The sequence below is a fragment of the Exophiala spinifera genome (assembly GCF_000836115.1).
Source record: "Exophiala spinifera strain CBS 89968 unplaced genomic scaffold supercont1.2, whole genome shotgun sequence".
Lineage (NCBI taxonomy): Eukaryota > Fungi > Ascomycota > Eurotiomycetes > Chaetothyriales > Herpotrichiellaceae > Exophiala > Exophiala spinifera.
In genome coordinates this window covers 2,866,183-2,879,839 of record NW_015622514.1, presented here as the reverse complement: position 1 = coordinate 2,879,839, position 13,657 = coordinate 2,866,183, and the positions used below count along the sequence as shown (strand labels likewise).

Here is a 13,657-nt window from a genome sequence, read left to right as displayed (position 1 = left end):
AGGCCTACCAAAGGTACTTGTTTTAGGGGAGAGCGGTGGGCGGATAGGCGCTGGTACCTAAGGTAGCTAGGCACCTCCGAACGGAAACATGCCCTGTCCCTGCACTTGCAGGTGGAGGTGGAGGTGGGAAATTTTTGAGGGCAGATCGCTTTCGAGGCATTCACTTCTTGTTGTTACATGCGATTGACTCCCGGCCAACTTATCCATTATCTTTACTTCTCCTGTCTACACCTTGGCTGTTGCCTTCTCTGCTTGCGCAAGGGAGGTCGAGTTGAAAAGTATTCATCAGAGTCCTCGCACTCTTCTACCGGAACAAGGTCCGTAAATCCACTCTCCCCTTTCACCGCCACTCATTTCCTTGACTATCGACTCGTCCTACCCTTCGCATATATGTACGTCTGCGCAAGCGACTGGCAGCCGACTGACAACTGTTCGACTAGGACTCCCTCTTCGACCTCTTGAGTATGGCAACATAGAAAGCCATCTCCAGCCTTTGCGTTACACATTCTCTCCTCTCCCCAATCGCCGACCCCTTCGCTATTTAAAATGCGAGGCTCTAGTCTTCTCCCCAAACAGCTGCGCTCCCTGGGCAAAAGCGATAGCTGGTTGAACCAAACTATCACCTCCAATCTCCTTGCTGCGTCGCATGTGGCTTGCCAGCATCCTATCCATACCATCGTAGCGATCGCTTTGTTGGCCAGCACCTCTTACATCGGATTACTGCAAGAGAGTCTGTTCGACAGTGGGATAAAATCCCTCCAACACAATGGCCGGGTTGACGTAGAGGCTTTACTCAAAGGAAGCAGGACACTAGAACTGTCACAGAACACTGCGTGGAAGTGGCAGTTTTCGGACGACTCTGGTGTCCCGGAGGTGTCACTTGTAAGTGATGTACCAACGACCTTGACATCTGTGTTGACATGTTCATAGGGCTCCAACCACTACGCCCTCACAACTCTTGTCTTCCCAGACTCTTCCTCTGCTCCTGATGCTCAGTCTATTCCTATCCCGGTCAATATCACAGCCACGAATATTCCAACCACCTCGAACCTCCTCTCTCCGATATCGCACGACGCTTCCCTCGCGTTCTACACCACGTTTTCCGATCTACCCGACTTCCTAAGGGCTGCACAAAAATTACCGGCACAGATTGCGCCATCGGATACAGACGAGCAAGCATCATGGATCATGAAAGCTGCTCGTGTGGGCAATGGCCGAGCAACCTATGGAACCTGGTTCCGCGAAGGTTGGACCTCGTTTGTGGATTTGATCAAACATGCAGAGACACTCGACATCATCATCATGTCTCTGGGCTACCTCTCCATGCACTTGACCTTCATCTCACTCTTCCTGTCCATGAAAAGACTTGGCTCCAATGCGTGGTTGGCCGTTTCAGTTCTGTTTTCTAGCCTGTTCGCTTTTCTGTTTGGCCTGGTTACAACTACGAAGCTTGGGGTACCAATTAATATGGTTCTGCTGTCCGAGGGTCTCCCCTTCCTTGTTGTGACGGTGGGCTTCGAAAAGTCCATAATTCTTACCAAAGCTGTTCTATCGGCCTCTTACGACACAAAACGACGGCCGACAGCCAACGGTTCGGTTGGTGGAAGTGCTGTTGGACAAGTCGTAGCACCAAACGCCCCCAACTCGATTCAGGATGCCATTCAAATTGCCATCAAGGAGACTGGCTTTGAGATCGTCCGAGATTACGCAATCGAGATTGCCATTCTCGTTGCTGGTGCTGCTTCCGGTGTCCAGGGTGGCCTACGGCAATTCTGCTTCTTAGCTGCTTGGATTCTCTTCTATGACTGTGTCCTTCTTTTCACCTGGTACACCACCATTCTCTGCATCAAACTGGAAATTAACCGGATCAAACGTCACGTTGCGCTCCGCAAAGCTCTTGAGGAAGATGGCATCAACCACCGAGTAGCCGAAAATGTTGCCACTAATAGCGACTGGCCGAACGGACAATCTGGTCAGACGGGCTTCAACATTTTCGGCCAAAAGATTCGACCCAGCAGCGTACCAAAGTTCAAGATCTGGATGGTTGGTGGTTTCGTAATCATCAATGTTGTAAATCTCTGCACCATTCCGTTCCGGACCTCAACCACCACCAACGCACCAGGAGCTGCAATGCCTAGCGTTCTTACCCCTGCGCCTATTGATCCTTTCAAAGTTGCAGAGAATGGATTGGATACAATCTACGTCTCGGCAAAGAGCAGAAAGCTGGACACCTTTGTCACAGTCCTGCCCCCAATCAAATACGAACTTGACTATCCCTCTGCTCAGCAAGAGGCGCAGGATGTACTCGGCTGGTTTGATCAAGAATATACCGATCAGTTCCTGAATGTGGTGGGCGGGCGCGTCATCGAGGGTGTCCTCAAGAGCTTAGAAGACCCGGTCCTGAGCAAATGGGTGCTGATTGCTTTAACGCTCAGCTTGATACTCAATGGCTATTTGTTTAATGCTGCACGTTGGAGTCTTAAGGAGCCTCAGTCATCAACAAGTTCGCCCTCCGGGCAACAAGTGCCGAAGCTTGAATTGCCTCTTACTCCTAAAGTCAAACCACTGGACATTGATTTGCAGGCAACCTCTGGCCGCTCGAAGGAGGAGTGTGAGCAAATGTTGAAAGACAAGAAAGCTGCATACCTCAGCGACGAAGAACTAATTGACCTATCGTTGAAGGGTAAAATCCCTGGTTATGCCATCGAGAAAACGCTGGAAGCACCCGAGCTTATGACTCGTTTGGATTCGTTTGTCCGGGCCGTCAAAGTGCGAAGGGCAGTCGTTTCACGAACATCAGGCCCCAAATTTGCTGCAGGATTGGAAGTGTCAAAATCGCCCTACAAAGACTACAACTACGAACTCGTTCACGGTGCCTGCTGTGAGAATGTCATCGGATATCTGCCTCTTCCACTGGGAGTTGCGGGACCCCTCATCATTGATGGTCAGAGCTATTTTCTCCCCATGGCCACAACGGAAGGTGTGCTTGTTGCTTCCACCAGTCGTGGCTGCAAAGCTATCAATGCCGGAGGCGGTGCTTCGACCATTGTCACGGGTGATGGCATGACCCGAGGGCCTTGCATGAGTTTCCCAACCGTCTCAAGAACTGGAGAAGCTAAAATCTGGTTGGATTCAGAAGAGGGTCAACGCAAGATGCGAGAAGCATTCAACTCAACAAGTCGATTCGCTCGTTTGCAGTCTATGAAGTCGGCAATCGCAGGCACAAATTTGTTTGTCAGATTCAAGACAACTACCGGTGATGCTATGGGTATGAACATGATTTCAAAAGGTGTCGAAAAAGCTTTGTCTGTCATGTCAACCGAATGCGGGTTCGAAGATATGACCATTGTTTCGTTGTCTGGAAATTATTGTATCGACAAAAAAGCTTCCGCCATCAATTGGATCGATGGAAGAGGTAAGGCAGTCGTCGCGGAAGCCATTATTCCGGGCGATGTGGTCAAGAATGTGCTCAAGAGCAACGTCGATGATCTTGTAGAGCTGAATGTCTCGAAGAATTTGATTGGCAGCGCCTTGGCAGGCAGTATCGGAGGGAACAATGCTCATGCAGCCAACATCGTGGCAGCAATCTTCTTAGCCACAGGCCAAGATCCTGCCCAAGTTGTTGAGAGTGCTAGCTGCATGACGCTTATGAAGAAGTAAGTCGCACCTTGTCATCCTGCATGAACATGTCTAACGCATTCTAGCAACAATGGAAATCTTCAGATCAGTGTCTCAATGCCCTGTCTGGAAGTTGGCACCATCGGGGGGGGCACCATCCTTGAAGCTCAGTCATCAATGCTCGATCTGCTTGGAGTTCGCGGTGCCCATCCAACAACACCCGGGGATAATGCTCGACAGCTCGCAAGAATCATCGCCGCGGCCGTCCTTGCCGGTGAACTCAGCTTGTGTGCTGCTCTGCGTGCAGGACACCTGGTGAAGGCTCACATGGCGCATAACAGGAGCGCCGCGCCTACCCGGACGAGCACTCCCGTCTCCGCAGCCGTGGAGCCCTTCATCAAAGCCCAGAATGGGCCATATATTCCTCCCTCCCTGAGGATGACTAATGGGAGTGGCAGATGACGGCGTTGATGTTTTGAAAGTGTATAAACGGTGGGGAGTCACTTGTATATACGGGAATGGAGACGCATTTAGCATTGGTGTTGATATTTTCTGCATGAGACGGAGTCTCTCGAAAATGCGAGTCCGACAACTGTCCGAAGCCGCCGCTCCGTCACGATCAGCCAATATCGATGGCTATTGTCCCAACCGAGAGCCATTTGAAGGCATGCAGAGCGCGAACGAATGAAGATTCAAGAGCAAAGCCCTTGAGCGGCATGGCCGGGGCAAACAGGAATAATCGTATTCATAGAAGGAATTAACCGAGTAAAGAGTATGTGGTGGAATACTAATATACTCGATCGGGCCCATGCATTGCTGCTTCACGTATCGCTTTCAAGGAGTATCGGTAAATGTAGTCGTTTTGTCGAGTTAGTACCGCAACCCTGTGACGAGTCTGCCCGATGGGCAGCTGGCAGCCAACACCCACGGCAAGAGACGGGCCAGGTCGACCCATAGTCGTACCAGGATGCTTGACGACAATCTCCGTTCACAGCGACAATCAACGGCCGGATCCACGGATGCGTTAATACAAGAACAAAATGGTGCAGACGCTGCGAGCGAGGCTTCCGAGAATTTCCCAATCCCACACCATATGGGGCAGGTTCGGCGAGGCGGTTTGGAGAGCCAAAACATCCCGTTGACACTTTTTCACAAAATCCGCAACACATCGTCCACTTGAAGCAACGCCTCCAAACATGCCTTGAATACGAGCACCTCATCTCTGGAAGATGACCTCGATTGATGAACTCTTTCGCAAGCCAAATGCGTTACCGAAACGCAAGTTGGAAGACCCCAACACAACCTTCTCTCAGGCCCTCTCCAACAAATCGTCTAAATTGACCGACGGATCTTCTCCACGAAGCAACGGACACGAGTCTTCTACATCCGATCCCAAATCCAACGGAAAATCGGCATTCGTGCAAGACGAGATTCTTGACGAAAAGGATGTTGAAGCCGGACCTGCGCGGCCTCCCGGGGACGATGACGTAGAGGACGATGCAGGCGACGATGATGAAGGGCGGTTCTTTGGGGGTGGGGTAACAAAGCAAGAGCGTGAAGTGATCGACTTCATTGAACAAAATGAGAACGGCGATGTCGAAGAAAAGATTGATTCTGCGTGGTTGCGGCGGACCGCGATCAACTTTGAACGAAAGATCAACAAGAACGCGGAACTACGCGCGAAGTATGAGAGCGAGCCTATGAAATTCGTGGGCAGTGAAGCCGACCTGGACTCAGAAATCAAAGGGCTCAGTCTCCTCAGCGAACATGGAGAATTGTACGAGGAATTCGTCAAGCTGGGCTGCGCGGGGAGTCTAGTGGGACTTCTCGCGCATGAAAATACAGACATCGCCATCTCGGTCTGTGAGTTGCTAGCAGAGTTGACTGATGAGGACTCCTCCTCAAGTGAAGAGCAATGGAAAACATTAGTGCAGGCAATGATCGAGGCGGATCTGATCGATCTCCTAGTGAGTGACTTGGGAAGGCTAGATGAAGCGAATGAGAGCGATCGCACTGGCGTCTACCACATCCTAAATGTTCTGGAGAACATATTCTCGGATACGCAATACCAGGAGGTTGCTGGCTCCAAAGACGGGCTTATGCAGTGGCTTCTTTCACGCGTCAAAAAGGCCGACCCAACTGCACGTGGAAAGGTTGGACAGAATAGGCAGTATGCCGCTGAACTTCTGGCCATTCTCCTTCAAAGCAATCGGACCAACCGAGATCGATTCGCCCGAAAGGAGGGTGTTGATGCGTTGCTTGAGTTACTAAGCGTATACCGCAAACGGGATCCTGAGAAGGATTCCGACGAGGAAGAATACGCCGAGAATCTCTTCGACTGCCTGGCTTGTGTTGTGGAAGAGAGGCTTCCCGCTGATAAATTCATCGAGGGCGAAGGCGTCGAATTATGTCTCATCATGCTGCGAGAAGGGAGGCTAGCTAAGGCACGTGCGTTGAGGGTGCTCGATCATGCCATGAGCGGCGCTAATGCTGTGGCTGTCTCGATGAAATTTGTCGATGCAGCTGGCCTGAAGACGATCTTCGGCATGCTCATGAAGAGTCACAAAATGGAAAGAAGCCTGCTGGAACACTTGATCGGTATCTTGGCAAGCTTGTTGAGGTATCTCCCAGGCGGTACAGCCGAACGAATACGCACCCTCGCAAAGTTCGTGGAGAATAACTACGAGAAGACCCACAAGCTGGTTGAACTTCGAAAAGAGTACAAGACACGGTTGATCAAGACGGACGCGCAAATTCAGAGGGAGCGACAGGACATGAACGAGGCACAGCTAGAGGAGCACGCGGACGAGTGGTTATCTCGCCGGCTCGACGCAGGGCTTTTCTCCTTGCAAGCTCTCGAACTTATTCTGAGCTGGATGGTCGCAGAGGATACTGGCGCCAGGGAGACAATAACGGTTCTTCTCGGAGAAGATGGGCTAAAGGTTTTGGAACGCAGCTTGCGTGATCAGTTGGATGGCATGGATGCTGGCCAGGGCGAGGAGGGCAAGGCCACTGAAGAAATGCTGGAAGCATTGTTATTGTGCGTTGAGCAATGATTGCCAGTATTTATGCTTGCGCAAGACAGCTAATCGGGGTCCAGCAACAAATGTATGACTTTTGACGATAATACATAATGCATGATACCCCTCTCGATTTCTTGTTTTCACCATCCCTGCGCATCTGCAATGGTGGTGCACTTATTTGCAGTGACTTCTGCTGGCCAGAAGCTCGTATTCGAACGCCAACCAAGAGGCGAAGACGACCAACCCAAACATCCCCGCCGCCAACGAGCTGGCCAACAGAGAAGGCGACCAAGGCAAAAGCACGCCACCTGGTCGTCGTAGTCTGAAACTCGACGCATAGATCAGTTCCCGTCACAAGAACCGCAGCTGGGAGACACGGATACACCAACCATCTGAGTGTCGGTCTTGCGGACGTAGGGGATCTCCTTATCCCACACCCAGCGGTCCTCTACATGCATCGCCACCACGGGAGTTGGTGATGCGTGGTTGAAGTCGTCCAAGAGCGATATCCCCACGAATGCTTTTTCAGGGGAATACCTCCTTGACAAAACCAACTATTAGAGGCGACCCGCAGTTTCCACTGAAGTGGCGATGGAACGACCGACCAGTGTCTGCTAGTGCTCCTCAGAATTTATCGGCCCAAGAGAAGCCGACATCTGCTAGAGGGGGACGAGGATGCATGCTCCAACTAGGCATGAAGGGAATGTCAGATCGAGCAGAAAAGGAATGTCCCACCGGGCAATTATACCTGAGCCGCTTGTCTTCTTGCAAATCTTGCAATGGAGGACAATCGCATTTAGCTTGTTCTCCTGAGAGATGTTGGCCTCGACATTGACAACCCACAAGTTCCAGAACCCGCGCATTATAGGAGAGGAGCTGTATGTCTATGGATGCTACGAGTAGTCAAATGATCTGAGAAGTGACTTGACACTCATCTCACTTGATGTTGTCCATGGTCGAGTAGGAGGAGGCTGACAGAGTATGCTCGCCACGAAACAGTGTCAGCCATCGAGGGAGTAGGCCAGGACGCCGAAGACCATCACGGTGACAATCTTGACCTTCCTGCTGGTCCAGTCACCCCCTCTCCCGGGTGAAGATCCTTCAGGTTTGGCAATCATGATCTGTTCAATCCTTCACCAATCTCAACCGGAGCATAATTGATTGCCATGCCTACAAAACTTCCTGGTACAAATGTGAGCTCAGTTTTCAGGACAGAAGATCAATAATTATTGATCTCGCTGGTATGCCAGCACCGTGCCTCGGGGGCCCTCCAATCGCGATTTCATTTCTCTAGATAGCTGGCTAACAGGGAATGCGTTTCGTGATCAATAGACGATGTTGGAGTTGTGAAGATGTCTCTAGAAGGGGTATGTTGGAGACGGCGCTGCTGAGTCAGCTTGTGGCAGGCAGAGATGATCACGTGACTGCGCTAATGCCAAGCCTGCGCCATGCGTTCTGGCGCTTCATTCCCGAGTCGCGGTCTCGAAGGCGATATTTGTCAAAGTTTCCAGACGGCCTGGACAACTTCATCCTTTCTTCTCCATCTTACCTCGCCTGTACCGTCAAGATGGAGAAATACGAAGATGTTGGCGACTACTATGGGGAGGAGGTTGTGGACCAAGACATCACCTCTGAAGACTGCTGGAAAGTCATCAGTTCCTTCTTCGACATTAAACAACTCGCCTCCATGCAGATCGACTCGTTCAATCATTTTATGAGATCTGGTTTACAGGATCTGGTCAACGAAAAGGGAGGAGTCACGCTGGACCACGCGCAGAACGTCGAAGATGATGATCCCAATCCGATTGTCATCAAAAGGCACGAGGTCAAGTTCGGCAAAGTCACCCTCAGCAAGCCCAACATGGTCGAAGGAGACGGCACCACGACAGACTGTATGCCCCACGAAGCGCGGTTACGAAGTCTTACATATGCGAGTCCTGTCTATGTCAAGATGAGCAAGAAGACTTGGTACGCAAAAGAGAGACCGTGGGATGACCAGAGCGCGGATCAAGGTGTGATGAGGGATGACGGCTCCGAGCTCTTCTGGCGTGAAGGTTTCGAAGAGGGAGACGAAAATCAAGAGGAAGATGTCTACATCGGGAAAATCCCCATCATGGTTCGAAGCATGACCTGCCATTTGAAGGGTGAGAGGTTCCAAAGTGACAAGGATCTCTTCGCGTGGGGAGAATGTCCCTACGACCAAGGAGGGTATTTCATCATCAACGGCAGTGAGAAGGTGCTCATCGCTCAAGAGCGCAGTGCGGGAAACATCGTACAGGTATTTCAGAAAGCTGCGCCTGCGCCCTTCACCCATCTCGCCGAAATCAGATCTGTCATCGATCGCGGCGCGCGGATGATGTCTCAGTGTACCGTCAAGCTCTTCCGCAGAGTCGACGGTCCTGACGGGACGAAGATCGACAACCCTATCCGAGTACAATTGCCATATGTCAAGCAGGACATACCACTTGTCATTGTCTTTCGAGCATTGGACATCGTGTCTGATGCCGATATTCTGGAAAAGATCTGCTTTGACCAGAGCGACAAGGAGATGCTCGATATGCTGATGGGTTCTTTGCAAGAAGGCCAACCCATCCAAAGCGCCGATCTTGCCCGAGACTTCATCGCGCGACGTGGCAATATCCCCACCCTCAAGAGCCATGAACGACAGAAGCATGCTATAGATATTCTGCAGAAGGAGTTTCTGCCACACATCGGACAAGGCCCCGATGTTGCTACGAAGAAGGCTTTCTTCCTTGGCTACATGGTGAACCGATTACTGAAGGCCGCTCTTGGACGGGCTGAACCAGATGACAGAGATCATCTCGGCAAGAAACGATTGGACCTGGCCGGACCATTAATGACCAATCTTTTCCGCCTGCAGTTCGACAAGGCGACTAAAGACTTCTTCCGATACATGCAGAAACGTGTCGAGGCTGGTCAGCCAATCAGTATACACGCAGGCTTCAAGCACCCGATCATCACAAGCGGCCTGAAATACTCGCTGGCAACTGGTAATTGGGGCGATCAAAAGAAACTCGACAAGGCTAAGGCGGGTGTCTCTCAAGTGCTAAGTCGATACACCTTTGCATCTACTCTGTCGCATCTTCGTCGTACCAATGCACCAATTGGTCGTGAAGGCAAAATCGCTAAACCGCGTCAACTCCACAATACTCATTGGGGATATGTTTGTCCTGCAGAAACTCCAGAAGGTCAGGCTTGTGGTCTCGTCAAAAATCTATCATTGATGTCCATGGTTACAAACTCGTACGAGACCGAACCATTGAGAGCCTACGTCCTGAACAAGCACGTCGACGCCATCGAAGAATGGGAGCCTAGATTGAACCCGCAGGCCACGAAGATCTTCATCGATGGTGTGTGGTTTGCGGTGGTCCTGAGAGATCCTAAACGACTTGTCGACGATCTTCGCCGACTTCGAAGACAGGGCACTTTCGATGCCCAAGTCAGCTTAGTCTGGGATATCAGAGAAAAGGAATTCAGGATTTCTGGAGACTCGGGCAGGATCATCCGTCCGCTTTTCGTCGTGGAGACCGATAAGGCATCCGAGAACGTTGGCAATCTGGTTTTGAACAAGGAGCATATCAACAAGCTCGACCAAACCAATTACTTGAAGGAAAGTGGTTACCAGTTCAACGATGAGGTGAGCGCATACGGATGGGATGACCTCCTCAAAGCCGGCGTCGTCGAGTATTTGGACGCGGAAGAAGAAGAGACGGCTATGATTGTTATGACGCCTGAAGTCCTCGCCGATTCGAAGGCTAGGTGGCTTGGAATGGAGATTGAGAACTTTGACGATCCACTCGGCAGAAACGAGCCACTCCTTACACCAAACTCGCACTCTTTCACACATTGCGAAATCCACCCAAGCATGATCCTAGGAGTCTGCGCCAGTATCATTCCATTCCCTGACCACAACCAGTCGCCTCGTAATACTTATCAATCCGCAATGGGTAAACAAGCCATGGGCGTTTTCCTGACCAATTTTGACCAGCGCATGGAAACAATGGCCAACATTCTTTACTATCCTCAGAAGCCTTTGGCCAGAACCATGGCAATGGACTATCTGAAGTTCAGAGAGCTTCCAGCGGGGCAGAATGCCATTGTCGCCATCGCTTGTTACTCTGGTTACAATCAAGAAGACTCTGTTATAATGAACCAGAGCTCAATCGATCGCGGTCTGTTCCGGTCGTTGTTCTACCGCGCGTACCAGGATCAAGAGAAGAGCGTCGGGCATGCTGTCGTCGAATCGTTTGAGAAGCCTACGAGAGCCGACACCTTGAGACTAAAGCACGGCACATACGACAAGATCGACGAAGATGGCATTGTCGCGCCTGGTGTCCGTGTTAGTGGCGAAGATATCATCATGGGCAAAACCGCCCCAATGGCCCCGGATGCAGAAGAACTGGGTCAAAGACAAAAGCAGCATGTCAAGCGCGATGTCTCGACGCCACTTCGGTCTACCGAATCAGGCATTGTCGATCAGGTCATGCTGACGACGACCAACGACGGCCATCGTTTCGCCAAAGTACGAGTGCGGACTACCAAAGTTCCTCAGATCGGTGACAAGTTCGCATCCCGTCATGGTCAGAAAGGTACCATCGGTATCACATACCGTCACGAGGACATGCCTTTCACCAGAGAAGGCATCGTACCAGACTTAATCATCAACCCGCACGCCATTCCTTCTCGAATGACAATTGCCCATTTGATCGAATGTCAGCTGTCCAAGGTCGCGACCTTGCGTGGAGAAGAAGGCGATGCTACCCCGTTCACCAAAGTCACAGTCACTCAGATCTCGGATATCCTGAGGAAGATGGGTTACCAATCTCGTGGGTTTGAAGTCATGTACAACGGTCACACGGGCAAGAAACTCGTTGCACAAGTGTTTTTGGGTCCCACATACTACCAGCGTCTCCGACACATGGTCGACGACAAGATCCACTCCCGTGCTCGTGGACCGACGCAGATTTTGACGAGACAACCGGTGGAAGGTCGAGCACGGGACGGTGGTTTGCGTTTCGGAGAAATGGAGCGCGATTGCATGATTGCCCATGGCGCCAGTTCCTTCTTGAAGGAACGTCTCTTTGACGTCTCGGATCCCTTTAGGGTTCACGTGTGCGACATCTGCGGCTTGATGACGGTGATTGCGAAATTGAAAAAGAACACTTTTGAGTGCAAGAATTGCAACAACAAGAACAAGATCAGTCAGATTTATCTCCCCTACGCTGCGAAGCTGTTGTTCCAGGAACTGTGGAGCATGAACATCGCGGCTAGGTTGTACACCAAACGGAGTCGCTAGGAGCGAGCTCAAGAAAAAAAGGCTTTGGACCACTCTAATTACGTCCCAACGGTAGATTCTGATTCTTGAAATTACCTTGCATGCAAAGTGCCTGCGTTGAGTATCGAATCAATCATCACTCCTTTTCCCGCAAATTTTGTGGGCATCTCGTGCATGGATAACGGATGGAAGACATGCGGCTTGGGAGTGTCAATTCGGATGCGAGAAGTCAGGTCGTGGGTGATTCTTGACGCTGATACTGATATTGGTTCTTGATCCTGGATTTGGTGCTTTGGTCTTGCAGAATGCCGCGGCACTGAAACAAACAAAGGTTCCCCCCTAATCATTGCCACATCGCCACTACATCGCAACATCGCGTGTGACAGACAGCTTGAGGGGGAGACACTCATGATCGCGCCATCATATTCCTCTTACCCGCATCTTTCCCATCTTGCAGCCGGTGAGGTCCTGGTGATTGAATTTGGGCATCCTGGACTTGGACGTGGAGGCGATATTACAGACAATTTTCCGAGTCATCAAATGGGAGATAAAAGGGGGTGACCCATGAGGCATGAAATACAAGACAAGGGGTACGTTGGTTGTAACAACATCATTCGAAGAAAAGCAGCAGCAGCAGCAGCATTGGCGTCGGCGAGGTATTAATAGGTGTAACTACCTAGTTATTCTATATTAAACAAAATTTTGATGTTCTTCATTGATAGCCTGGCAAGCGTAGCAAACCGGGAAGGAGGAACGAGAAATGAATACACTGGGTAGTTGTTACCCAGGTCTTATTGGGCTTAATCTACAGAGTACCCTCTGCCTCTCTAACTAGGGACTCGTAGCTCTACGCCACGTCAACTCCATGTGAGTGAGTTACCTACACCCCGGGCTAGTTGCACTCGTTGGTCATTGAAAACTCGACTCGGCGATGGTCGAAGGTCGAAGGTCGAAGTTCTTTCTGGTGTAGTGTCCGGCCAAAATGACCTCCGCGCATGGAGAGATCATTATCAAAGGGGTTGACTGGGAAGCACTAACCAACTACTAGTTAAGTCGATACGAGAAAAGCCGCGCGCGCTTGAGATCTCTGGGGGTGGGTGTTTGTCGACGTTTTAAAAACCGATCCGAAATCCGCGTCAGTGTCAGCGTCCAAAACTCGTCGAATATTTTATGTTGGGCCAAAGGCAAATCAAAGCCACCCGTGCTCCGTAGCGCGGTACCAATGGAAAACTTCGCAGGCAGCAAACAGCAATAGCATGCATTATCAATCGAATTAATCGAGCCAAAAAGCATTTTCTCGTTGCTAGGTATGTACTGCTCAAAAGTCCAAAGCAAATTCGTCAAGTCATCTTACGTCCCACATCCAACCCAACAAACAAAACACCGACAAACGTGTCGTTGTTTGACCACCTGGTATCATCGGTAATTGCACTCTGAAGAATCCAAAAATCCAAAAATCCAAAATTGAAACATTAGGAAGGGTGATCACGGTCACTCTATGTCTTGGGCAAGAGGCTTGGTTTGTTCCGAGACCAAAAGTGAATGATGCCTCCTTCATGACGCTCGTGACCCGCTCTGCGATACCGCCTGTGTTCTCCGACCTTGTCGTCGTAGTAGGGGTATCCACGCTTGCTGACGTGGTTCCAGCATAGATGCTCATGTCATGAGTGCCGGCGTATTCCTTCGTACCCAAAGTACCTATCGTTTCTGCTCCAAGATC

At 50.7% G+C, this 13,657-nt stretch overlaps 3 protein-coding genes across 3 annotated transcripts; all 3 read left to right on the top strand.

Moving 5' to 3' along the window:
• Positions 1 to 546: 546 nt before the first annotated feature.
• PV08_03343 (hydroxymethylglutaryl-CoA reductase (NADPH)) lies at positions 547 to 4,080 on the top strand (the record flags this gene model as incomplete). Its single annotated transcript, XM_016377699.1, has 3 exons — positions 547 to 882; positions 931 to 3,656; positions 3,705 to 4,080. 3 exons carry the CDS (start codon positions 547 to 549, stop codon positions 4,078 to 4,080), a joined length of 3,438 nt encoding a protein of 1,145 aa, XP_016239269.1.
• A 767-nt stretch (positions 4,081 to 4,847) lies between these two features.
• Positions 4,848 to 6,674, top strand: PV08_03342 (uncharacterized protein; the record flags this gene model as incomplete). The annotated part of the gene is made up of 1 exon (XM_016377698.1): positions 4,848 to 6,674. The coding sequence occupies one exon, from the start codon at positions 4,848 to 4,850 to the stop codon at positions 6,672 to 6,674; it is 1,827 nt and encodes a 608-aa protein (XP_016239268.1).
• Positions 6,675 to 8,073: 1,399 nt separating this feature from the next.
• PV08_03341 (uncharacterized protein) lies at positions 8,074 to 11,958 on the top strand (the record flags this gene model as incomplete). Its single annotated transcript, XM_016377697.1, has 1 exon — positions 8,074 to 11,958. One exon carries the CDS (start codon positions 8,074 to 8,076, stop codon positions 11,956 to 11,958), a length of 3,885 nt encoding a protein of 1,294 aa, XP_016239267.1.
• Between the last annotated feature and the right edge of the window lie 1,699 nt (positions 11,959 to 13,657).